The 26524-nt window shown below is 43.8% G+C and overlaps 1 protein-coding gene and 1 pseudogene across 2 annotated transcripts in view; one reads left to right on the top strand and one right to left on the bottom strand.

Moving 5' to 3' along the window:
• Nucleotides 1-26524, top strand: part of CLSPN (claspin) — a 127976-nt gene that overhangs the window by 33785 nt on the left and 67667 nt on the right. Inside the window, exons 3-14 of one of the 2 annotated variants that reach the window (XM_077295813.1) lie at nucleotides 10229-10617; nucleotides 11740-11895; nucleotides 13720-13791; nucleotides 14109-14181; nucleotides 14270-14378; nucleotides 14650-15182; nucleotides 20119-20310; nucleotides 20415-20620; nucleotides 21723-21880; nucleotides 24410-24468; nucleotides 24591-24784; nucleotides 24927-25087. In XM_077295813.1, the coding sequence (XP_077151928.1) occupies nucleotides 10229-10617; nucleotides 11740-11895; nucleotides 13720-13791; nucleotides 14109-14181; nucleotides 14270-14378; nucleotides 14650-15182; nucleotides 20119-20310; nucleotides 20415-20620; nucleotides 21723-21880; nucleotides 24410-24468; nucleotides 24591-24784; nucleotides 24927-25087 (2302 nt within the window). Of the gene's footprint in view, nucleotides 1-10228; nucleotides 10618-11739; nucleotides 11896-13719; nucleotides 13792-14108; nucleotides 14182-14269; nucleotides 14379-14649; nucleotides 15183-20118; nucleotides 20311-20414; nucleotides 20621-21722; nucleotides 21881-24406; nucleotides 24469-24590; nucleotides 24785-24926; nucleotides 25088-26524 lie in introns of both variants that reach the window. The other variant, XM_077295812.1, reaches the window with a different exon arrangement.
• On the bottom strand, nucleotides 16950-17703 carry LOC143815967 (protein YIPF5 pseudogene; annotated as a pseudogene).

Genomic DNA, 26524 nt, shown 5'->3' with positions numbered 1-26524 from the left:
CAGCACACTTGACACAGTAAGATGGAAGGTGCTAGTCGTCCAGACGTCCAATCCTTAGAGCTACCCACGGACCATGTGAGTAGTATGTGGTATGGGATACATTACAGGACTTTAGATCCGTAGCTACAGGGATCTCCTTTACATTTACAGGATAAGGACATTCCCGGGAGGTCAACTGTTAAGAAAAGGACTATCAGATGTCCTTTGTGCACCACCAAGCTCCCAGATGGCTATAAAAAGAAGTTATGCGAAAAATGCATCGCTAAACTTCTAAAGAACGAACAGGCTTCGTTATTAGATAATATCATAACCATGATTAGAGACGAAGTCCAAGCTACGGTGTCTACAATGGTGCCACCCCAGTCTCCGTGACCTAAAAGGCCTAGATGGGATATGCACCTAAGTTCTGAGGAAGGAGAGGTCTCAGGGTACTCCGATCCGGGCTCAGATGAAGAGGGTAATCCATCGGCTGTGTTAACAGAAGAACGAAAATACGGATGTGCTGCTAAAAGCAGTTAGGAGCACTATGAAAATAGAGGACTCGTCTGAGCCACTATCGGTTCAAGACGAAATGTTCGGGGGCCTAAGAACTCGCCGAAATAGATTTTTTCCAGTCAACAACCACATAACAGCGATGATAATGGAAGAGTGGGAAGACGTGGGAAAAAAGCTAGTAGTCCCGAGAGACTTCAAGTACCGTCTTCCCTTTGATCCAGAAGAAACTAAGGTCTGGGAATCTGTTCCAAAAATTGATATTCCTGTGCCAAGGTCAGAAGGAAAACAGCTATTCCCTGTGAGGACTCGTCAGGGTTAAAGGACCCAATGGATAAAAGGTCAGAAGATCTACTCAAAAAAGCCTGGGAGTCGTCAGCTGCCATTATGAAGACGAACATAGCGGCTACCTCTGTAGCAAGGTCCATGAGTCTTTGGGTAGAAGAGCTGGAAAGTCATATTAAAGAGAGAACTCCAAGGGAAGAAATCCTAAAATCTCTTTCAGTTCTGAAAATGGCGACCGATTTCATGGCGGATGCTTCAGTGGAATCAGTGCGTTTTGCTGCCAGAAATAATGCACTGTCAAACGCAGCAAGAAGGGCCTTATGGCTGAGATCGTGGACGGGAGATACCCAATCAAAAAACAAGCTGTGTTCGATTCCATTCTCAAGATCTCAAGTCTTTGGTCCAGTCCTTGACGAGCTACTCAAGAGGGTGTCCGATAAGAAAAAAGGCTTCCCTGAGGAGAAGCCAAAGAAAACACAATTCTTTCGGAAAACTCGCTCCCACCCAAGACAGGACCACAGAGGGAAAGGGAAGTCCGGCAGATGGAGCTACCCTAAAGGGGGCAGAGGAAGAGGTTCCTTTCGAGACCAGTCAGCAGGACCCAGCAAACAATGACGCCAACAATATAGGAGGAAGACTACAATACTTCCTAGAAGGATGGCAGAACATTACTCAGAATCAGTGGATTCTACAGACAGTTGCACAGGGGTACAAGATAGCATTTACTCATCTACCCCCCCCCAAGAGATTCTGTTTGACACAGACGGAGTCATCAGCAGTACATCAAAGGCTGCTAACAGACATACAGGAACTCTTAGAGTTACAGGTCATAATACCGGTACCCCATCAACATTTTCAGGGGCATTACTCCAGTCTGTTCTCCATAAAAAAAACAAACGGAGAATACCGTACAATAATAAACTTAAAACCATTAAACAAATGGGTGGCGTACAAACGCTTCAAGATGGAATCTCTCAAATCAATTATACCGTTAATAAAAAAGAACTCGGTAATGTGCACGCTAGATCTCAAACATGCATACTATCATGTTCCCATCCATCCCTCACATCAAAAATTCCTCAGATTTGCAATAAGAAACCGCAGGAGGATACTTCATTTCCAGTTTCAGTGTCTACCATTCGGTCTCTCCTTTGCCCCAAGGATACTCACAAAACTCATGACGGAGGTCATGGCCCATTTAAGAGAAAAAGAAGTTCTCATCGCACCATACCTGGACGATCTGTTGCTGATAGCAGATTCATCTCAACAGATGGAAGAATCCTTAAAAATTACCATGTCACTCCTGAAGCGTCTGGGGTGGATAATAAATTCAAAAAAGTCGAGTCTCGAACCAGAAACACAGAAAATATTTCTGGGAGTACTACTAGATTCCGAACTGGAATACTCCTTCCTACCAGACCAAAAACAACGGTCAATCAAAAAAGAACTTCAAACGATAAAAAAACAGAAATACATTTCCATCAGGAAAGCTATGAGGATTCTAGGACTGATGACCTCATGCATTCTCAGTGTACAGTGGAGCCAGTTTCACTCCGGAACGCTTCAAAGGGAAGTTCTTTTGGTATGGAACGGAAAGGAAAATTCATTAGACAACAGGATGTGGTTACCCAGCGAGGTAAAACAGTCCCTCTCATGGTGGATCGACATAAAAAACCTCAAAAGAGGAAAACCATGGAGAATATCTCCATGCGTGTAAATATAACCACCGATGCAAGCTCAAGGGGCTGGGGAGCCCACATAGAAGGACGATACCTTCAGGGGACATGGCCACCATCGGTACTCTACAGTTCCTGCAATTACTGGGAACTCAGAGCGGTCTGGGAAGCACTAAAGAGGTGCCAACACGAGATGCAGCGACACCACATCCGAGTCTTCTTAGACAACTCGACCACGGTAGCTTTTCTCCTACATCAGGGAGGACCGAGGCACCGTCCACTTCAAGCACTAGCAGAAGCAATATTCTCCTGGGTGGAGGATACCGTGAAGTCCATCACAGCAGTACATCTAAAAGGTTCACAGAACCAAATTTCGGACTTTCTCAGCAGAGAGAAAGTGCAGCCGTCAGAGTGGTCTCTAAACGGAGAAGTCTTTACTCAGCTAATTCAACAATGGGGCACTCCGCCAATAGATTTATTCGCCTCAAAGGACAATACAAAAACGAAAGAATTCTTTTCATTAAATCCAGGAGACAATCCAACTGGCATAGATGCCTTGGCTCAACATTGGGACATGGAACTTGCATACGCGTTCCCTCCACTAGCCCTAATTCCCAGAGTTTTGAGGAACATTCAGGAAAGTCTAGCAGTAGTGATCCTAATAGTGCCATATTGGCCCAAGAGGAGCTGGTTTCCTCTGCTGAAGTGGATGGCGGTGGAAAACCCAGTGCTACTACCACTGAGGCGGGATCTTCTAACGCAGGGACTGCTGGTCCATCAAAATCTAAAGATGCTAAAACTCTCAGCGTGGATCTTGAAAAGGAGATCTTGAGATCAAAAGGACTGTCGGAGTCGGTCATCTCAACCATGAAAAAAAGCAGAAAGCCGGTGACCTCGGCTATATACCAAAAAATTTGGAAGAAATTTTGTGCACAGAGCAATACTCCAATATCCGTTCTCCAAGAACCAGATATTCCTCAAATCTTAAATTTCCTCCAAACAGGCTTTGATATGGGCTTGAGGCCTAGTACGCTAAAAGTACAAATCTCAGCTTTAAGTGCCTTTTATGATTATCCACTAGCGAATCATCCCTGGATATTGAGATACATCAAAGCTACGCAACGTATCAGACCAACAATACGAAGTTCAGTACCCTCATGGAACCTCACCTTGGTACTAAATGAATTACGGAAAGCTCCATATGAGCCACTTGATCAGGCAGACCTAAAGTCTGTAACATTCAAGACTGTCTTCCTGGTCGCAATAACGTCAGCAAGGCGAATAGGCGAAATTCAAGCCCTGTCCATAACAGATCCATACTTAAAGATACAAGAAGATTGCATCGTTCTAAAGTTGGATCCTTCGTTTCTTCCAAAAGTTGTGACGGACTTTCACAGAAACCAGGAAATAATTTTGCCTACGTTCTGTCAGAACTACAACAATGATAAAGAACGTTCTCTCCATTCCCTGGATGTTAAGAGAACAGTATTGCAGTATCTAAAACTTACAGACGGCTGGAGAATTGATTCAAACCTCTTTATCCAGATGTCTGGGAAGAATAGAGGCAAAAAAGCCTCAAAAGCGACTCTAGCCAGATGGATTAAATCTACCATTTGCGCTGCGTATACTTCAGCCGGTGAATCCCCTCCAGAACATCTAAAAGCCCACTCTCTGAGAGCAATATCTGCTTCATGGGCAGAGAGTGCGGGTGCATCCATGGATCAAATTTGCCGGGCGGCAACTTGGTCTAGCTCAAATACCTTTTGCAAACACTACATGCTGGACGTTCTGTCAAATCAACAGACCGGCTTTGGGAGGAAAGTCCTCCAAGCTGTAATCCCGCCCTAAATAGGAGTTGTTTGGTATTTCTCCTTGTGGTGCTGTCATGAGGGACGACCTGGAAACTAGGAGTTAGTCATACCGGTAACGGTATTTCCAGGAGTCCATCATGACAGCACCCATTATTTTCCCTCCCTTGAACTCCTGTCTGATGTGTGACATAAACATGTATAGAGAGGAAATTCAATAAAATTGTGTTGTATCTATCCTGGTGTGGTACTTTGTAAAATCACTGAAGGGTGGAGGTGGGGAGGGGCTATTTAACCTCTTCTGTGTTCCTGTCCCTGTCAAGGATATGAAGAGCAACCTCCTTGTGGTGCTGTCATGATGGACTTTTGGAAATACCGTTACCGGTATGACTAACTCCTAGTTTCTCCTTTGCCTCATTGGGTGACACAGGACCATGGGTGTTATGCTGCTGCCACTAGGAGGACACTAGGCAAATACACAAAAAAGTTAACTCCTACTCCTCCTCCACAGTATACACCCTCTGCTGGCTCTCTCGTGAACCAGTTCTTGCTTAGTGTCTTTCGGAGGCACTAGGGTCTGATTTCAGACTCAGACTTCATTTTATTTTTCAGTTTTTTTCAATTTTTTTTTCACGGATTGGACGGGCGACGGGGCCTCCCCCTACTGCAACTTCCTGAGCTCTCATAGGGGCGACGGATCCTTTAATAGGTTCGCTCTCCCCACACCAACAACAGACGGGAACATGAGGTGTCACCCTCACGTACCCCCTTCCGGAGCCAGGCCTTCACCGAAAAGCTGTTCCCTGCAGCAGAGGCCCACGTTGCAGCAGCTATGTGCCCCTTCACCACCACTGTCAGAAAGCTCATGCCAGGAGGCAAACGGACCCTCTCCACCTCCCTATCAAAGGGATGGTGGATTGAGGAAGAATAAGTGCCACAGACCCTTCCCTACAGAACTCGTGAGTACCTGGCTGGAGATTGCGGACAAATGCACTCCATCGGCAGGGGTGAGGAAGGCTCGTTCCCTCCCCCCTCCAGGGGTCCTGTGTGGAGGTCTGGATCCCAGAGGGGATAAGTACACGGTCCCTACACGTCATTGCCGCCGCCGTTTGTTCGCCGGAACATCTGTCCCCTCCGCCGCGGCCTTGCCTCCTGATGTTCTCAATCTCGCCTATCAGATTGCCCGAGCAGGGGATTACGTAATTCATGCCTCCCTAGATGCGGCTAATTGTGCCACACTTGCGGCCGCGAACGCTGTTTCCATCAGGAGAGCATTGTGGCTCCGAGAATGGTGAGCAGACTCCGCTTCAAGGAAATCCTCGACTTCCCTGCTGTACCAGCACAGGTGCTTGTTCGGAGATAAGCTCGATCAGATTATCTCACATGCTAAGGGCGAAAATAGCAAATTCCTCCCTCAGCGTAGGCCCATTCGCCCCTTTCAGAACCAATCCCAGGCTCGCTTCCGACCCTTTCGTGGTACCACAGGCTGGTCATCCACAGCCGCTCCCGCTAGCTCGTCTCGCCCCCCACGCAGAGGCAGGGGGTCGCAACATTCCTTCAGACCTTCTAATTTCTGGAGAAACAGATCTCCCCGATCCAGACCCAAAAGTGCCCCTTCCCGAAAAATTTTCTTCTCAACGACTTTTGGCCGTGTCCAGAGGACGCAGGCAGGGTAGGTGGCCGTCTACTTTTGTTTCGCCAAGTATGGTTATCTGTCGTTCATGACCAGTGGGTCGAGATCTCGTGTCTTCCGGATACAGGATCGAATTCATTTCTCCCCCTCTGATGCACTTCTTCCAGTCTCGTCTTCCAAAGTCCAAGGCGCACGCAGTCCCCTTTTACCAGGCCTTACAAGCCCTCCGCAACAGCGCAGTCATCGTTCCGGTTCCTCCCACGGAAAGGTTCAAGGGCTTCTACTCGAACCTGTTCGTGGTCCCCAAGAAAGACTGAACCATCCATCCCATTTTGGACCTGAAGCTGAACAAATTCCTCTTAGTGCGCCAATTCAGGATGGAATCCCTATGCTCTGTCGTCGCCTCTTTGGAAAAAGGGGAATACCTGGCGTCAATCAACATCAGACGCATATCTTCACATCCCAATCTTCGAAAGTCATCAAAGATTTGTACGCTTTGCGGTCGGGGACGATCATTTTCAATTCGCTGCCCTTCGGGCTCACCACCGCCCCCAGGGTATTCACAAAAGTCATGGCAGCAGTCATGTCTATTCTACACTCCCGGGGCGTGGTGATTCTTCCATATCTGGACGATCTTCTCGTCAAAGGTCCGTCTTATCGGGCTTGTGAAGAGAGCGTCACTGTCACCATCGACACTGTCTCGTCTAGGTTGGCTGGTGAACATGGAGAAATCTTTCCCAGTTCCATCTCAGCCAGTCTCCTTTTTGGGGATGATCTTGGACACTTCCCTAGGGTTGGTAATTCTCCCTCCGGAAAAAATTTCCTCTCTAATCCGGGGAGCCCAGTTGCTATATCTGGGCCACTCTCACTCCCTGCGGTTTGCCATGCTGGTCCTCGGGAAAATGGTGGTATCTATCGAAGCAGTGCAGTTTGCCCAATTTCACTTCCGTCCCCTGCAGCAATCTTTGATCTCCGCATGGGACAAGAATCCTGCCTCCCTGGGTCGCCGCTTTCACCTGGCACCCACAGGCTATCTCTGAGGTGGTGGACTGCAACGTCGTCCTTGGATCAGGGAAGGTCGGTCCTCCCTGTTCACTGGTTGGTAGTGACCACCGACGCCAGTCTCCTCGGATGGGGCGCGATTTTTCATCACACGGCTCAGGGACGTTGGTCGGCTCAGGAAGCCAACCTTCAGATCAACAACATCCTCGAGATCCGAGCGATAACGCTGGCTGTTCATCAGTTCCTTCACCTCTTGGCCGGACGTCCCATCCGGATCCAATCAGACAACGCCACGGCGGTGGCGTACATCAATCGCCAGGGAGGCACGTTAAGCAGAAGAGAGATGATCGAGGTTTCACACATTCTACAGTGGGTCGAGGTAAATCAATCTCTCATCTCTGCAGTTCATATTCCGGGGGTAGAGAATTGGGCAGCGGACTTTCTCAGCCGCCAGGGCATAGCTTCAGGAGAATGGTCTCTTCATCCGTAAGTCTTTCATGGGATTTGCCAGCGATGGGGCACTCACGATGTGGACCTCATGGCCTCCAGGCTGAACACCAAAGTTGTGGCATTTGTAGCTCGTTCCTGCGATCCGTTCGCCATCGTCTCGGATGCTCTAGTACTCCCTTGGAGCCAATTTCGTCTCCCTTACATTTTTCCGCCTCTTCCGCTGATGCCAAGGGTCAGCCGGAAAATCAAAGCAGAAGGCGTTCCGGTGATCCTAGTTGCTCTGGATTGGCCTCGCCGAGCTTGGTATGCGGAGCTTATGCATCTCGTTGCCGACATTCCCTGGAGGTTACTGGATCATCCGGACCTTCTCTCCGAGGGACCCATTTTCCACCAGAACTCGAGAGTTCTGAGTTTAACGGCCTGGCCATTGAATCCTGGATCCTAGCCCAGGCTGGGTTCTCCCGTCAAGTGGCATCTACCATGATCAACGCTAGGAAGCCTGTTTCCATGCGTATTTACCATCGCGTTTGGAAAATGTTTTCCTCGTGGTGTGAAGATAAGGGTCTTTCCCCGTTGGTGTTTTCCATCCCCTCCATTCTGGAGTTTCTCCAAGCGGGTCTGAATTCAGGCCTAGCGCTGGCCTCTCTCAAGGGAGTTTCACATCTTGTCCCTCCGTACAAGATGCCTTTAGAACCTTGGGACCTTAACTTGGTCCTCAGTGCTTTACAAGAGACTCCCTTCGAGCCATTACAGGATGTTCCTCTCTCTCTCTCCTTTCTTGGAAAGTTGCCTTTCTGGTGGCAATAATATCCATCAGACGGGTCTCGGAACTGGCAGCTTTGTCGTGCAAACCTCCATTTTTGATTTTCCACCAGGACAAGGTGGTGCTCAGGACGTCTCTGTCCTTCTTACCTAAAGTCGTCTTGGCTTTTCATCTGAATGAAGACATTGTCCTGCCCTCGTTTTGTCCGGCTCCAGTCCATCGTACTGAGTAGGCCCTTCACACTTTGGACTTGGTGAGGACTCTCAGAAAGTACATTCCCAGAACGGCATCTTTTCGCAAAGCTGATGCCCTTTTTGTGCTTCCGGAGGGACACAGAAAGGGTTTGCCTTCCTCGAAGGCCACGATAGCCAAATGGCTTCGTTCAGCGATCCAAGAAGCTTACCGTGTCAAAGGCCAGCCTATCTCCGCTGGGATTAAGGCACACTCCACTCGGTCAGTGGGGGCCTCCTGGGCCATTTGGCACCAGGCTTCCGCATAGCAAGTGTGTAAGGCTGCGTCTTGGTCCAGTCTTCACACGTTCGCTAAACATTACAACATTCATGCTCAAGCCTCTTCAGATGCGGCTGACTGCAGACAGATTCTGCAATTGGCAGTTTCGCATCTGTAGGCTTCATTTAATCACTTAATTCTTTAAGCATTGGGTGCGTGAGGTTTCACCTGTTGTGACGTGTTCCCACCCAGGGACTGCTTTAGGACGTCCCATGGTCCTGTGTCCCCCAATGAGGCGAAGAAGAAACAGGGATTTTTGTGTACTCAACGTAAAATCCTTTTCTCCAAGCCAATCATTGGGGGAAACAGCACCTGCCCTCCTAGCCCGTTGGCTTGTAGTCATTGTTGGTTTTTACATATTGCAATTCTGTTTGTGAGCTCCTACTGATTTGGCACCGAACTGGTTCACGAGCGAGCCAGAAGAAGGTGTATACTGCGGAGGAGTTAACTTTGTGTATTTGCTTAGTGTCGTCCTAGTGGCAGCAGCATAACACCCATGGTCCTGTGTCCCTCCAATGATTGGCTCAGAGAAAAGGATTTTATGGTCAGTACACAAAAATCCCTGTTTTGTTGGCAATACAAGTATTTATCACAACAAACCACTTAGAAAAGTTGGCAGGTTTTTAAATGTAGTTCTGAATTCCTCAAGCAAAAAGTTTTTTTTTTTGTTTTTTTTTTTAACCCTATTATGCCTCAAGTTGTAAGTAGGAAGTTTAGTTCGGGTACCCAAACTTGAACCAGAACTTAAAGCCCATAGAAAACAATGGTAACACAAACTTTTTATCTGGAATTTTCTCTCTCTCCTCTCCGACTTACCCTGGAACTCCGAACATTGCAACAGCCTTGCGGAGATGTCAGTGTTCTGTGTTTAGCATCAGACACTAACTGTCCCGTACGAACCCCGAACATTTAAGTTTAGGTTTGCTTGTATATAGTTGTGAGCTGTATGGTTCCAAAATTGTAATCTAGTCCCTTTTAAAGGGGTTTTTCACTTTTCTAAAGGTATACCCAAATCGATTCCTGTGATGTAAAATAGTACTCGCTCCTCATCACTCCAGCACTGGTTTCTGTTTCTGCTTTTTTTTTTTTTTTTCTTCTTCCCTAGCAGGGATCTTTTGTTGTGTGTTTTTTTTTTTTTTTTTTATATATAAAGTAATTTAATGACACTATTCATCTGATTTGCCTATGTGACCATGAGGGGGAGGGGGTTTAAGGTTTTTCAATGCCAATTTATGCAGCTTTGCAGATTTCATCAGGTATTAGTGAACCTGTTTAGAGCTTCATTCAAATGTCTATTAAATTCAGTATGTGCATCACATACTGTACACAGTCTCATATGTTCCTATTATGCTGTCAAGTTTGTGTCAGGAGACTCTCGGCCAGTCCGTGCATCACAGACTGTTACATGGACTTCTGAATGAGACTGTAGATTGTAAGATTTGTGAATGCCAAGAGATTTTCTCGTGCTCGTGACAAACATAAAATATGATGCTAACTGAGCCTAATTTACTATATACTTTACTATAACAATATTTGGCTGCAGAACCACTGCTTCATAACATTGTGTAATTTTAGCTTTATAATAAAATTTTTTATTTTTTCTCTGAAGATTCAGATGATGAAATCCTAGTACATAAGAAATCTAAAAATAAGAAAGTGCTTGAAGAAAGTGACAGTGATCCTGAATGTGACACCAATGTTATTACCAACACTGAGCCGAGTCTTGAAAGTGATGAAGAGAACAAACCCACAGATAGGGTAAAGCCTCGGAGGATCCGAGCAGCTCTTCTTGACAGTGATGATAGTGATGGAGACCTTGTTGCAAATGATGAACTAATTGATGTTGGGGCAACCAGTGATAAAGGCAGTCAACAAAAAGACACTTCAACTGGTCTAGAAATGAAAGAAAAGAGCAAATCAAAGCGAAGATCAGAGAAGGAGAGAAAGAAAATGGCAGCTATTGAAAATATTAACAAGTATAAGAAGCAGAATACATATGTAAGTAATAAAATGATGGGTAATGGGGTACTGGAGCCACAAGACTCACTCATCTGAAATCACCATCAGGTTATATATTTATGCATTGTTTATATAGCGCTATTAATTCCACAGCGCTTTACAGACATAATTGCCACTGTCCCCATTGGTGCTCACAACCTAGATTCCCTGTCAGTATGTCTGTGGGATTGTCATAGAGAAGCAGTTCTAGGAAGTATTTTCAGAACTGCTTCTACAGAAATCCTATTAACCCTAGTAACCATGGTCTAAATGTTTTATGTACTGTATTTTCCGGCATATAAGACGACTCCCAACCTTTCCATATAAAATCTAGAGTTTGGGATATGCTCGCCGTATAAGACGGGGGTCATCTTATACGCCGGGTGTTGTCTTATATGGTGTGTGCGGTCCGGATGGTTCACAAAGTCTGGAGGAGAGGAGACTCTCCTAAAGACCCTGGGATCCATATTCATGTGAAAAAAAGTATAAAAATAAAAAATAGGGATATACTTACCTTCCGACGGCCCCCGGAGTTCTCCCAGCTCTCAGCGGTGCACGCAGCGGCTTCCGTTCCCAAGGATGCATTGCGCGAAGGACCGGAGAAGACATCGCGGTCGCGTGACCGCGACGTCATCTCCGTTCCTTTGTGCAATGCATCCTTGGGAACAGAAGCCGCCGGGGGCCGTCAGAAGGTAAGTATATCCATATTTTTTTTTTTTTTAACATGAATATGGATCTCAGGGCCTGAAGGAGAGTCTCCTCTCCTCCAGACTCTGAGAACCATCCAGGATCGCTCCCTGCACACACCGTACCCGGCCCCTGACTTTTGAGAAGATTTTCAGGGGTTAAAAGTCGTCTTCTACGCCGGAAAATACGGTAATTAAAAAAGAGAGAGATAAAATTTGGAAAGGTCAATTATTTTTCAGTTTTTGCTAGATGTTTGACCTTGTGTGCATCTTTTTTTCAATCACTTTGGTCATGACATTATATCTAACATATTGTCCCTTATATTGTATTAGTGCTTTTGCCACTGTTACATTTTCAACTTCCCTTGCATTGTCCTATCAAAATGCACTAAAGAGTGTTTTTCCCATTTCAACTGTGAATATTGTATTTTCTCAGCCACAAAGGGAAGAGAATCAGCCTCCTTTAAATGACAGCGGCTGTCTTTTAGCCGATAGTGATCTTTTCGATAAAGATGAGGAAAGTGATAATCCTGAAGAGGAATCGCTAGATGCTATACGAGCCAGTGTAAAAGGCAGGCTAAAGAGTCGTTCTGTAAGTATTACTGAAGAGTCAAATGATGGAAAGTTTCTGAGACCTGTTGCCACCTTTGAAGCAATTAATTCAGGATAGTTTGGTCTGATAAATGGTGTATGATGTTTTTTATGCCTCATTAAAACTGAGACCTAGGCTTAATGCACATATTGGGTTCTATGGGTACTTACCCATACTCTGGACCTTTGAGCCTCTGCTTTATGCAGCAACCCAAATGTTACTCTATAGTGAATGGCATTCTATCAAAGCCGATTTGCACAATGCAGGGGAGAAATCACTTTGTGATTGGTTTTACTGCAATGTTAAATCTGCGTGTCTTTTATGATTACAAACTCTTTTAATTTAGGGTACTGTCACACCGTGCAATTTTCGTCGCTACGACGGCACGATCCGTGACGTCGCAGCGTCGTATGAGTATCGCTCCAGCGTCGTAGACTGCGGTCACACTTTGCAATCACGGCGCTGGAGCGATGCCGAGGTTCGCTGGTAACCAGGGTAAACATCGGGTTACTAAGCGCAGGGCCGCGCTTAGTAACCCGATGTTTACCGTGGTTACCAGCGTAAAAGTAAAAAAAAACAAACCGTACATGCTCACCATCTGATGTCCGTCAGGGTCCCTTGCAGTCTGCTTCCCTCTCTGACTGAGTGCAGCCGTACAGTGAGAGCAGAGCGCAGCGGTGACGTCACCGCTGTGATCTGCTCTCACTTTCCGGCCGGCGCTCACAGTCAGAGCGGGAAGCAGACTGCAAGGGACCTGACGGACATCAGATGGTGAGCATGTACGGTTTTTTTTTTTTTTACTTTTACGCTGGTAACCACGGTAAACATCGGGTTACTAAGCGCGGCCCTGCGCTTAGTTACCCGATGTTTACCCTGGTTACCAGCGAACGCATCGCTGGATCGCTGTCACACACAACGATCCAGCGATGACAGAGGGAGATCCAGCGACGAAAGAAAGTTCCAAACGATCTGCTACGACGTACGATTCTCAGCAGGATCCCTGATCGCTGCTGCGTGTCAGACACTGCGATATCGTAACGATATCGCTAGAACGTCACGAATCGTACCGTCGTAGCGATGAAAATGCCACTGTGTGACAGTACCCTTACATCCCACAGGTTACTTAGGGGTCTGACATTTGTGTAATTTTTCTGCACAAATAATGATCTACATGGAGTTTCAAGACTGCATCACACAGCAGATTTAATTTGCAGCAATTTGTGCTGAAAATCCACAGCATTATCTGAATGTGACATTTTCATTTTCTTAAATTTTTGGTCATTTTCTATGAAGAAAGTGGGTACAGAGAGGAGCTGCATGCTGTTTACACACAAACATCTCTTCATTGCCAGTCAGTGGGCAAGCTGCTCATACACTACAGGCAGATTTTTATGTACGGTATGTGGCTTGCATGAAGACCAACGAAGTGGTGGTTCTCCTCTAAAGTTACCCTACCTGGGGCCCTCTATTTGCTTCCCACTGTCTTCTGAGTTCGGCCTTCTATAACTCTTGCTTTCAAGATGGCAGATGCAGTGGTAACTCTAAACCACACGTCCCGTGACTTCCTATCCCGCAGCACTGGAAAGGTAGGAAAGGTGTGATTTCTTAACACTGCGATTGCCATCTTGTAAAAAGCGGAGCGGACCAACTGTCTGAGCAGAGGAGGCAGCAGGAGGTAAATGGAGGGCACCAGGGAATACATGTAATGACTGTATATGAGAAATGTATAGCATTAGTCACATTTCACCCCAAGGGTTGAGGGTGCTTTAAGAATTCTATAACTCCATTACTTATTAACAAGTTGATCATTTTTATGCTTCACAGTCTCATTTATCTGATGGAGCAGAGGAGGAAGATGTGTTTAAGGAAAAAGTAACAGACTCTGCAAAAAGGAAGGTTAGGTCTTTTACTCTATTTACAAGCGTCTTCCAAGATTTCACACAATTGGGCTTCACTGATGTATGACCAGTGGGCATCCATCCTCAAATCTGTTATAAGTATAACCCTTTTGCGGCTTTCTTTTTGCCTGGTTGGCATACAGCTTTTCTATGGTAATGATAGAAATGTACAAATGGTCACAATTGTTTCTTTTTTTTTAAATCAGATTCTTTTTATTATACATTTTTCAAATAATTACAACCATGGGTCACATAATTCTAATCTTCTTTCCACTAAATACAGTTGATCATCTAACTAAAGTGTTTCATATTTAGGAGAGAAAAGCTGCCCGAGTAAGTAAGGAAGCCATAAAGCAGTTGCACAGTGAGACACAACGAATCCTTAGAGGTAAGGTTTTGCTATTGTTTGTGTGGATGGTTGCACTGTCTAGTCTAGGACTAGCCCCAAAATAAAACTGTACAACTGTTATTCTTAGAGTCTGCAGTGTCTCTTCCATATCACCTACCTCAACCTAAAAGCATTCATGACTTTTTCAAGCGTCGATCAAGACCTCTTTGTCAAGGAAATGCAATGCAACTAATCAAGTAAGAACATATCTATGAAAGAACGAGAATTGCTTTTGTTACAGGTTATTATATAGTGCCTGACCTGTTCATTCCCTCTCATGGGTGTGAAAGTAGAGCACCAGTGTGCAAAATATACTGAGATTGCATCTGGGAGGGATCCAGTGCAGAAACTTTTTTTTTTTTTTTTTTTTAATAACCTGTACTTAAAGGGAAGTTCTTCTGATAAATCCCTGTGGAGAACTACTGTATTTTGTACTTGTCACTTATTGTAACACTTTGTATCTTGTAGGTCCTCAACCTACCATCTATTAACTGCTGAAGATAAAATGGAGACTGACCCAAAGCTTGCAGTGCATGCTAGCTTTGAACCTGCACCAGAACATGATGTAAACTCTGAATTGCCTCTCCAGAATTCACAAGCAGCTGTTCTAGAAGAAGCTGTGACAGATACTGCTTCACATGGTGAATGTCAGTCTGTGGGCAACTTGGAAGGCAAAGCAGTCGATGTTGACAATTCAGAAAAATCAACTTTATTTTCTGCTACTGTTGATGCATTTAATAATCAGGAAAGTAAATGTTGCAGTGAAGAAAAGACCACTGAAGTGTTACAGGATGTTTCCGAGCCAGAACTCAAGAGTACAACACATGACCATGGTGATGAAACAGAGAACAGCTGCTCAAATGTTACTGTGGCTCAAGAGAAGCCCAAGATTTCAAAACTGGAAAAACTACGTGCCCTTGGAATCGACCTGTCAATAAAACCTCGCCTCTGTCCAGATGATGGGTCTTTTGTAAACTTGGATGAGCCAAAACCGAACAAAGGTACTTAATTGCTTTAAGAATGAGGGTTATCAGGAAGGTGTAAATGAGCTCGGAGCGGTCCTTGCCCTCTTCTAATCATCTTACATTATTTGTTTATTTTTTAAATTAGATTAAGAAAAAAAATCCCAGTGCAAATGTCTATCCAACATGTGGAGTACTGTAGTTGCTTTGAATCAAACAGCACAGGTCCTTTTTTGTGTATGGTGGCAATTCTGCCATTGTGTATGGTGGCTGCAATAGCTCTTGAAGCAGATAAGAGTGGACCTGCAATACATGGGCATGGCTACTACACATTATATGGAGCTGTGATGGTCAACTCAATTCACTATTTGTATCCAGCTGGACCTGAAAACCGTGTCAGACCAATCTCCTATTGATGACCTATCCTTTTAACAACTATGAAACTATTAGGCTATATGCACACGTCAGGATTTCTGGCTGAAATATTCCTGACAAAAACCGGACATTTCTGCCAGAAATCCGCATGCGTTTTTACCACGTTTTTTATGCGTGTGTTTTTTGTGCGTTTTTTCCCAAATGCATAGAATTGCGGGAAAAACACGGAAAATCCGCAAAATTAATGAACTTGCTGCTTTTTTTACCGCAATGTTTTTTCGCAGAAAAAAACGCAACATGTGCACAAAACATGCAGAATGCATTCTAAATGATAGGATGCATAATGTATGCGTTTCTAATGAGTTTTTATAGCGTTTGTATCGCGAAAAAACGTGAAAAAAAACGAGAAAAAACCTGAACGTGTGCACATACCCTTAAAATATTTTCTAGATCTGTGTTGACTGTTCAATAGAATATTAATTTACAGGTTTCTACACATTGATTAGTAAAAAATGGACGGTACTTGGATAAGACACAAATGGCAACAGTGTTGACCATTATTTATTTTGTTTTACAGACCCATTCTTATCAATGAGCTAGTTTCATTTGTAAGTCAAATAAAAACAGTTTTGTTTTTTTTTTTCACTGGAACAATTGGTGTGTAAAAATCCCCAAACATGTAAACATTTGCGCAGACTAGAACAGGTACTTGTTCAACCCGTGAAAAACATGGAAACCATACATGTGAATGGGGGGCTAAATGAGACTGTTTCCATGCATTGATTTTAATGAGAATGACCTTAAGTATTCTTGGAAAGCGAACCCCCAATAACATGTGTGGAAGGTGGCATTTATTATGTATTACACTGGTGCTGGAGACAGCATTGTGCAGCGGGTGGGTTTCAATATTGTACTACACGTAGAAGGCACAACTTGATGTACTGTGCCTGGCGGGTGGATTAATTTTGGTGTGATTGACAACATTTGTTGACCATTAAATAGTGTCTCTTAATTTATTTCCACTGTTCCCTGATTATACAAGTTCTTTAAAAAAACAAACAAACACCATACAGTCCTAGTTATGGATCTTTTTGAATGCTAATTTTTATGGTCTTTACCAAAATTTACCAAAGGGGTGTATATTTTGGCTGCTTTGCAGTATTACCCTGACAGTATGGCCCATTGTAACAGTCATAAAATTAGCACTAGATTAAAAAAAACAAAACAAAAACAGATCTCTGGAACCTTATGTCAGATTCAACAAAACAAAATGGAATATTCCTGAGCAGTAGTAGTAAAACAAGAGCAAAGGCTGGACACTTTGGATCTGCTGACTGGTCCTGTTTAAAAGTATTCTGGACCGAAGCAATAGATAAGAACTGCATTGTGACATACAGCATAGTTTACACACTTAATGGTAGCAGGTATTGAGTAGTGTATGGAATAGTTTGTATTGCGTGAATGACCCTCAACTCTGGCCTCATTTACATTTGATTTTGTTATATGTGAGCTAAGGATTTTTTTTTTTTAAACGGATAACACAGGAACACATATTAGTCTGTGACCCCTCTTGCGTCCCTTTTTTTTTTTGCCTTTGACCATTGGAGACGCAGCCAAATGAAACTCCGGTCATACTCATCAAATTAAGAAGGCAGAACATTCCTAGACAGCCGATTGCACTGATCCCATAGACATATCCAAACTGATTTTTCCCAGCCAGCAACAACGTGGCACCAAATGCAAGACAGAAAATCATTGGTCTAGTCAGATCTGTTTCGTTAATGATGCTGCCATCGGCTGTCTTCAGAGGGTATAGCACAGTTAACGTCTTCTGCCAAATGTGGTCAAAATTGATTCCAAGCTCTTCTAAAAGGTGGCTCATCATCAAAACTGCTTCCATACACAGAATCTGGCGAAGTCGGAGTGTATGTGTGCGTTGGTTGGTAGATCTGTCCTGTGTAAGGCTGCTGTTGAGCCATCATGTCTGAAGGAATAAAGCCACCTTGTTGGCTATAGTCATATTGGTATTGTTTGTCATACTGTGCTCCACTTTGTCCATTGTAGTTGTAACCCTGAGAGTGATCATCAATACTATAGCTTGTTTGATAGAAGTCTTGATTGAAGTTAACAAAGTTTGACATGGCAGCAGCTCTCCCCGGCTGCTTTTGCCGCAGCACACTCCCGTTACTACTTTGACCATTGGAGCAGTTTCCTAAGCTTGGTCCTGTTTGCTACATGGATGCCATTCACATATTTTCCGTGTTTCACTTGTTAGTGACTGAGGAGGATCTTGAGAAACCATTGTTCTAAACGGATAAATATCCACCACACTGCTAACGATCAGTGCCTTTTTGAGCACAAGAAAATTCTGACTTGAGTTTGTCATGTTTGCTTTTTATGCTTATTGTATATATGATTTATGCATTCATTTTTAGTAATAACATTATGGCACATTATGCTCTGTGCTGAGAACTGTTGCTAAAGAGTGCAATGAAAAATAGTTTTGAAGGTACTTGGTTTTAAAAGGTTTTCTGGTTTCAGAAAACTCCTGTCTCCCGGCTGCAGCTTGTGGTGTAAGTATTTAAAAAAAAAAACAAACAAGCAAAACAAATGGCTGTACTCTCCCTCCCAGAGTCCAGTCTTGCCACTGCTCCCGCAGTCTTGTTTGCAATGCTCATGTCACGTCGACAGCACTGCAGCCAGTAACTGAGCTTAGCGGTTCATGCCATCTACTCAGTCAGATGCAATGAGCTCGCTGATAAGCTGTAGTGTTGTCCACATGACTATGCAGACAATAAATACACACCGGACTCTGGACCCAAGAAGGATAGATAAAGCAGTGTTTTATTTTAGTTTTTTAAAAATCAAAATGCAGCAGGGGTCACGGGTTTCAAAAACTGGAAAACCCCTGTAAGTTTCTTTAAAGGGAACCTGTCAGCTCATTTTTCGCATATAAGCTGCGGCCATCGCCATTAGGGGCTTATCTACAGCATTCTGTAATGCTGTAGATAACCCAATGATGTAGCCTGAAAGATTTGCCTTGTTAAGGACAAAGAAAAGTACTGCAGTGCGCAGGGCCTCTCTGACCTTTCCCGGCGCCTGTGCACTGCAGTACTGTGCTCTGTCCTCAACAGGGCAGATAAAGTACGCCTGCGCCAGAGCCGCGACAAGCAAAGAAGAGGACGTTATCACATGAAGATGGGAGGCCCCGGACCGTGACTTCATCGGACCTGACCGAACCGGGACCGCCCCTGGGTGAGTATAATCTAGTCTAATCTTGTTTTTCTTATCTTTCAGGTTACATCGGGGGGCTTATCTAAAGCATTACAGAATGCTGTAATGCATTCAGAATGCCATATAAAATATGGAGTTTGGGATATACTTGCCGTATAAGACGGGGGTCATCTTATACGGCATGTGCGGTCCGGATGGTTCCCAGTGTCTGGAGGAGAGTGCACACGCCGCTCCCTGCACACGTCGTACCCGGCGTATAAGACGACCCCCGACTTTAGAGATGATTTTCAGGGGTTAAAAAGTCATCTTATACGCCGGTAAATACGGTTTGTGTTTATTACATTACACGAAAAAAAGAATGGGCAGCATTCACCGTTTCTGATGCAATCCTTTATTCACAGCTATTAAAACGTGGCGGAGGGAGAAATGTGTAGGGACAACAATCGAACAATGACACTGCTGTGCATACAAACAGATATTACTGAGAGTGGTGGCTGCACATGTGCGCTTTTTTCTCCATTGTAGTTTATGGGAGTTGTGAAATGCCAGGCACCCATAGGGCTCGAGTCATCAAGACTAACTTAGCACAAGCTTGTGCTACCCCAGGCTTGACACAGTACATGACGCAAAATTCATTTGGGCACCTCTAGTTTGTGGCATCCAACGCAATATGCTCTGTCAGAAATGCTAGTCCAGTAGCATTTCAGGTGTAAAAACACCCTGTTCTGGCTCCTCCGGCTACGCCCATTTTGCCAAAGTGTTGAGAAAGCTCAGTGACTTAAAAACTTTGAATCTGCTCCATAAGGCCGGGGTTACACTTGCGAGTGTTATGCGAGAAACTCGCGCATCAATACCCAGCACGGCCGCCGACACTCAAAACCGGAGTGGGCGGCTGCATAGAAATACATGCAGCTGCATTCTCTGGTCCAAGTGCCAGGTATTGATGCGAGAGACTCGCGTCACACTTGCAAGTGTGACCCCGGCCTAATCTGTAAAAAAAAAAAAAAAAAAAAACTACATGCATTTGTAGTTTTCTCATCTCTAAAGTACTAAATGTGTTGGTTTCATTTCAAGGACACCCACCATCAAACATTTGACATGTATTTTTGGTATCCAATAATAGTCTCGATACGACATTCATTTGTTTTATTGTGGCCCTTGTACTACATATGATTGTGCTTCCATGGCCTGGACAGTTACAGCATGTTTTACACCTGAAACATGTAAAAATGTTCCTGTGTCTGCCGACCTATAACTTTTTTTTTTTTTTTTAACGTCTATTCAAATTTTATTTGAATAGATGTTTTTTCGATATTTCATTCTGTAACTATTTTTTCTCCATAATCCCTTTCCTATGCTTTCTTAGATCTTGAAGCATTAAAGGAGCGATTTCTGAAACACAGCTTGCGCAAAGTAAAGGCTATGGCTGAGAAGAAAGTTATTCTGAATATTGTTCGAAAAGAGACAACTGCTGATGGTAAAGAAGAGCTAAAAGCAGATGTTGTGCCTGTCAGTATAGATGGTGAAAAACCTGAAGACAAAGTACATGGCAAGCCAGGTAGTGTTTATTTTACAACTTTTTTTTCTACATAAATTGTCATATTGTATTGTAATTTATTATTATTACAATGTGATTTTTTATTTGTTTTTTTTTTTGACCAGGTGAGAAACTTCAAACTCTTAAGGCAAAGCTTCAGGTGGCAATGAAACAAAGACGATTTGAAGAGCGTCAGAAACGAATAGCGCTGTTTAATCTTGACAATGAAAATGGATATGAAGATGAAGAGGAGGAGGAGGAGGAGGAAGAAATGACAGATGAGTCTGATGTAGAGGAGGAACAAGGTTATGAAGAAGAGGGCAATGCAGAGGTAATTGTTAATTTAAAAGGGTTGTATCCTAGGTTGCTCCTTAATGATCTATGACTTTGCTTTATGACCTATAAAAAAAATGTAAGTATGAAGCGGTCAGATCTGGCTGTATTAAAGTGGTCGATATCTGCCTGCAAATGCAGAAATCACTAGCTTGTTCTGATCACTGCAGTTTAACCATTTGAATTTGTGGGAAACAGATGTGTACTATATCAGTCAGGGACCTGATGAGGCCCCCCTGCAACTGCTATCTTATTCCTCCTGTGATTTTCAGCCATTACAAGTTCAAAGGTTCAAGAAAAACTAAAAATAACATAAAAATGTTTAAAAGTAATATATATTTTCATTAAAAAAAAATGGTTTTGTGTACCCCCAAAATTTTGGGTATATGTAAGGCTATGTGCACATGTTGCGGATACTCTGCGGATCCGCAGCGTTTTTTTGCGGTGCAGAAAAGCTGCAGATCCGCAATTGATTTACAGTACAATGTAAATCAATGAGAAAAAAAAACGCTGTGCACACTTTGCGGACAATCCACTGCGGAGACGCTGCGGTTTAAAAGAAGTAGCATGTCACTTCTTTTTTGCGAATCTGCAGCGTTTTTGTACCCATTCCATTATAGAAATCCGCAGGGGTAAAAAACGCAGCAAATCCGCAAAAAAAAAACGCACAAAAAACCCTGCGGATCCGCACAAAATCCGCAGCTGCGTTTTCTGCAAGGAGAGGCAGAATCCACACCAGAAATTCCGAAGGCTAATCCACAACGTGTGCACTCTAAAAATAATTTAACCATATGTTGGATACTGAAACCAAAAATCCGAACTCCAGAAGTACCATTTTTTGGTCACAGCACTTCTAAAAAAAATTAAAAAAAAATGCAATAAAAATCTATCGCAATGACATATACCCCAAAATGGTTATCAATAAAAATGGCAGCGTACAGCACAAAAAAAAGCCCTTACCCAGCTCCATCAATGTAAGACTGAAGTTGTAAAACTGTAGACACAAATATATTTTTTTCTCTTCTAAAATTAGTTGATGCAATGAATAAATATATACCTAATATAATCAAATGTTCCCTGTTTCAATTCTGCCTCCAAAGACTTTAGAGTATCTCCTTGGAGAAGATGGCACAGAAGAGGAGTCTAAAGATGAAGGTCTGGAGGAAAGTGGTATAAGTAAAGTGACAATCTCCGTTCCAAGGCCTGTTCGAACAGAATCGACTTTGATGCTGTTTAAAGACAGTTCAACTAAACTTGGGTAAGTGTAAGGGTTTGTAGTTGGTTGTAGCATCTGTCCTTATTTTCTCTAGTTGTCTTTCTAGTTGATTTGTGTTGTACTAATGTCTTTTCTGGCTGGACATTTTTTATCCTTTGACACACAATTAACTAAGTTCTAAAATGAAATCGTATTATAGCCCATGTATCCATATTCTTTCTGAAAGTAGATGTTGCAGTGTGTAGATGCCAGCCAGCACTTGCAGGCATAGCTGCTTTTATGCAAGTAGTGTCTGAGATGCATAAGACCTACTTCTTGGAAACGTTCTTCATGATGTCGCTTACTTGCAGCTCGTCTTCTCTCGTAGAGTAGCACAGAACAGTTTTAAAGCAGCTCCTCAATGTGAAATTATTTTTGTGCTAAAAATATTGCGCTGAGAAAGTTGCACTTGAAATATTTCACTATGTGTGTATGAGTGAGTGCCGCAAGTGTTCAGAGCTCATTTTTAATAATTGTCAGCATTAAAATGAGGGCAGAATCACAGTTGTAGTTGAAGTTATGCCCGCAATATCATGGGTTAGGCCGGAGACACACTAATGCGAGATACGGCCGAGTCTCGCTGGTTAAAAGCAAGCTGTGGCACCGGCACTCCGGAGCGGAGCGTGCAGCTCCATGTATTGATATGCAGCTGCACGCTCCGCTCCGGAGTGCCGGTGCCACAGCTTGCTTTTAACCAGCGAGACTCGGCCGTATCTCGCACCAGTGTGTCTCCGGCCTCAGGGAGACTCAGGAGTGCTAATTGCCACACACCTGCAGTTCTCAATTTAACCCCAGATAACTTGACCTGGGTCACAACTACAGCAGCGTTGCTGGTCTCAGCTGATTGAAATATGGCATATTAGCAGCTACTGAGTTGACATTCTTGCCATAACATGTGAGTGAGATACATCATTGAAGAGGAAAAGGTTAATCTGATCTTTGATTCATTATTATTTTTGGAGGTGATCACCAGGACAAGGTGATTCTAACCTTGTTTCCCTACTCCATAAGTAGGTTTTTAGCCTTCTGTGTAATTGGGACAACGATCTTCTTTCCTTCGGTCAGGCTTGTTCCCTCCACAGTGGCATATGGCATTATAGGCTTATTTTGCAGTGTAGACTGGTTCCTGTTCAGAATGGCCTGCTCCAGTGTAGTACAAGTTATTTTTCTAATCAACTTAAATGGAGCTTTTCCTGTACAAATGTTATCCAGTACACTTCACAGTTCCATAGGGTGCATAGATGCACGTTCTGTTATGTATTTCCAGATTGCATGGGTCGGTGACAGCGCTGTGATCATTAAGTTTTCATTCCCTTCCTATCTCAAGAGACTGCTTTTGAGCGTTCCATGGTTTGTGTCCACAAATGAGAAATGTTTGATTTTTTTTTTTTTTTTTCCGTTCCATAACATTAAATCCATTTCTCGTTCTCAAGTTTGAGGGGGCTAACATCCATTTAGTTTTTTTCTTTTAGCTGTAAGGTGCTGTCTTGATTTTCCTTTAGAGTAGAGTTGTTCCCATTAGATCTCAGATTTTCTGTTGATTACAGCTTGTGGTGGCCATTGAGGTTTCTCTGCTTCTCCTACTGCAACTCTTGAATTGCGCAAAAACTTTGCAGCTATTCAAAAGTGTATGGTCCCAGTTTTGTGGGGTAAACATTTTTAGGTACGAGTCCCTTAGTGTCCTCCTGCAAGTGGGAACAAGCGATGAACAAAATATTCTTAAAAGCACTGCAAAATCTTGCTAAAAATGCTTCTCAGAAGAGTGCAGGCTGCTGCAATTGCTGAAGGGGGGCCCAACTCTCTATTAACGTCTCTGATTGTATTATCATTAATATTTAACATTTTCTTGCATGTTAGAGAACCTATTAACACGATTTTGCAAGTTAATGTAAAAACATGTCCGTGTTAGAGCTGTTGGGATACGTGCCCACAGTTAGGAAAAGCAGCGCTTTGGACGCTGCTCATGTGCGCTGCGTCCAAAACACTGTATTCTGCGATACAAGCACAGTGGATGGGATGTATAGAAATCACATGCCCATTGTGCTTCTGTTTGACACATGGTAAACTCACCCATGAAGCGGGCTTACGAGATGCAACATGTCAATTTCTGTTGCTGAGATGTTTGTTGCATCAACAGAAATTTTCACATTAGATATGTATTGGATGCGGCAAATCCACATTGTTCAATCAACACATGCGGATTTAACTACGTGATTGAACGCCGCGTTTTGGACGCAGCTGAAATACGCTACATCCAAAGTGCTGCTATTTCCTGATTGTGGGAACATACCCTTATGCTGATTTAAGTTGATTTTGCTTTGTTCTTCAATCAGCATTTGACTTTAACTTTAAAAATCATGCTGACAGGTTCTCTTTGAATGAATGCGTATTATGCACTACTGAATAACAATTATATATATATATATATATATATATATATATATATATATAGAGAATAATAACCCTTTGGATTGTTGTATTATCGCAGCTACAGAGGCATATGTTAATATGGATTTGTCTTTTTTCAAGTAGTGATTCCATACCTGATAAAATGGAGCATGACGAGTGTAAAGGCAATGACGATAAACTCGGTAATTACAAGTACCTTTTTTTAAAAAAAAAAATCACTAAAGAGAAAGCATTTCACTGAAACTAGTGGCTTCTATCATTCATTCTAATTTTTGCCTTCACATCTCTCATAAAATTTGTTCAGAGGACGATGATTTCCTTTTACCCACGACAAAAGACAGCAGCCACAACAGCAGTTTTGAACTTATTGGGTCGATGATTCCTTCATACCAGCCTGTTAATAAGAACGGGCGAAGCTCTTTTCTTCCTGGCATAGGGGGATTCCGATCACCGTCCCCTGTTACCTTCAAAGCAAACTTCCTCAGCTCTGCATCAAAGGTAATTTACTTGTTGCTGCATGACTTCTGAATTTCATTTTTTTTTTTTTTTTTTTAATTGATGTGTTAGTGGATTCTGTTCTTGCTTTTACATACTTATAAGACTTTAATAGTGACTTAATGGATTTTATTTATGAATATAGAGTTCAGGGAAGATGTCAGAACCATCGCTTCCTGTGGAAGATTCCCAGGATCTGTACAATGCCTCACCGGAGCCTAAAGAGTCTTTTGCCTGTGCTGGTGTTGACTCTCAATTCCAGTTTTCTTTGGATGACACGCAAAGCCAGTTACTGGATGCTGATGGGTAAGAACTACCATATCTATATATATATATACTAGATGGCAGCCCGATTCTAAAGAATCGGGAGTCTAGAATCCATATATACTTTATTTATTCAAATGTAAGAATAATACAATTAATAAATAATAGTAAGAAAGAACAAAAAATGGCTGCACTCACCAGCTCTTGACAATTCTTGACAGTACGGCACATTTCTGATTGGTCGCTCGCGGCAGGCGGCAACCAATCAGAAAAGTGCCGCGCACCACGAAGGCATATATCTTTGTCCACCCTGAGCGGGTGTAGGACGCTGGTGACGTCACTTATCTCCGGACATTATCTCCGGACAAAGCCACGGAAGTTGGCACAAATTGCTGGAAGTAGTATTCTAGGCAATTATATATTAGATTTTAATGTTATCAGTGTTTACCTTTGAACGTTTATATTGTATTGTCCTGTCACCAGCCATGTGTACGATTATCGGCCGAAAGCCTCTCTGGAACCAATAATCACCCCATGTAAAGGTATCTTTCTAAGTTAAAGATTCAGAATACTATGACTTTTATCATATCCTGAACAGTCAAGTTTTTTATGAACCGTTAAGGTTTCTCCTACGTATCATTGGGGGACACAGGACGAATGGGTGTTATGCTGCTGCCACCAGGAGGACACTAAGTTAAACACACACAAAAGATTAACTCCTCCCCTGCAGTATACACCCACAGACTGGACAATCCAGAGCCAGTTCTTACTTAGTGTCTCAGGAGGCACTTGGGTCCTCAGGACCCCACCAATTTTTTTGATTTAACGGAAAGAAGGGAGCGACAGGCAAATTTTTTAGCTCTGATCTCTCCCGCACCAACAACGGGCAAGTACACGGAGCGTTCCTCCTGTATCCTTTCCCGCAACGATGGATGCCAGCCCTGGCTCACCTTTCAGTGTGGCGACGGTTCCCTAGCGTCCCGATCTCCTTCCATCCTTCTCAGGCGACCATGGGGACTAATCATCCACCTAAGTCTCCTGGAGCCAGGGCACAGCCGGACAAATTGACAGGGCGTCCGCGCAGCCGCCCACTGCACCACCACTGAATATAGTGGCTGATACATGGCGGCAGTAGCTCTCCACCCTCTCCCTATCATGGTGAAGGTGGATGGAGCATCGGTCCCATCGCACAAGGTAAGTGCGGGGACCGACCAGCTGGCAGCAGGGGGCCCCCCTTACTCTCTTCTAAATGCGGCCCTGCAGCCGCGGGACAATGTGCGGCTCTGCAGCCGCGGGGCAGCGTGCGGCTCTGCAGCCGCGGGGCAACGTGCGGTTCTGCAGCCGCGGGGCAGCGGGTGGCTCTGCAGCCGCGGGGCAGCGTGCGGCTCTATAGCCGCTGGGCAGCGTTTACTCTCTGAGAGGGCTCGGCGGCTCCCAGGCCTGGGTCGGACTACAGCGCCCGCCTACAAGCATGCCGCC

This window comes from Ranitomeya variabilis, chromosome 3 (genome assembly GCF_051348905.1).
Source record: "Ranitomeya variabilis isolate aRanVar5 chromosome 3, aRanVar5.hap1, whole genome shotgun sequence".
Taxonomy (NCBI): domain Eukaryota; kingdom Metazoa; phylum Chordata; class Amphibia; order Anura; family Dendrobatidae; genus Ranitomeya; species Ranitomeya variabilis.
This window is presented reverse-complemented; position numbering and strand designations above follow the sequence as displayed.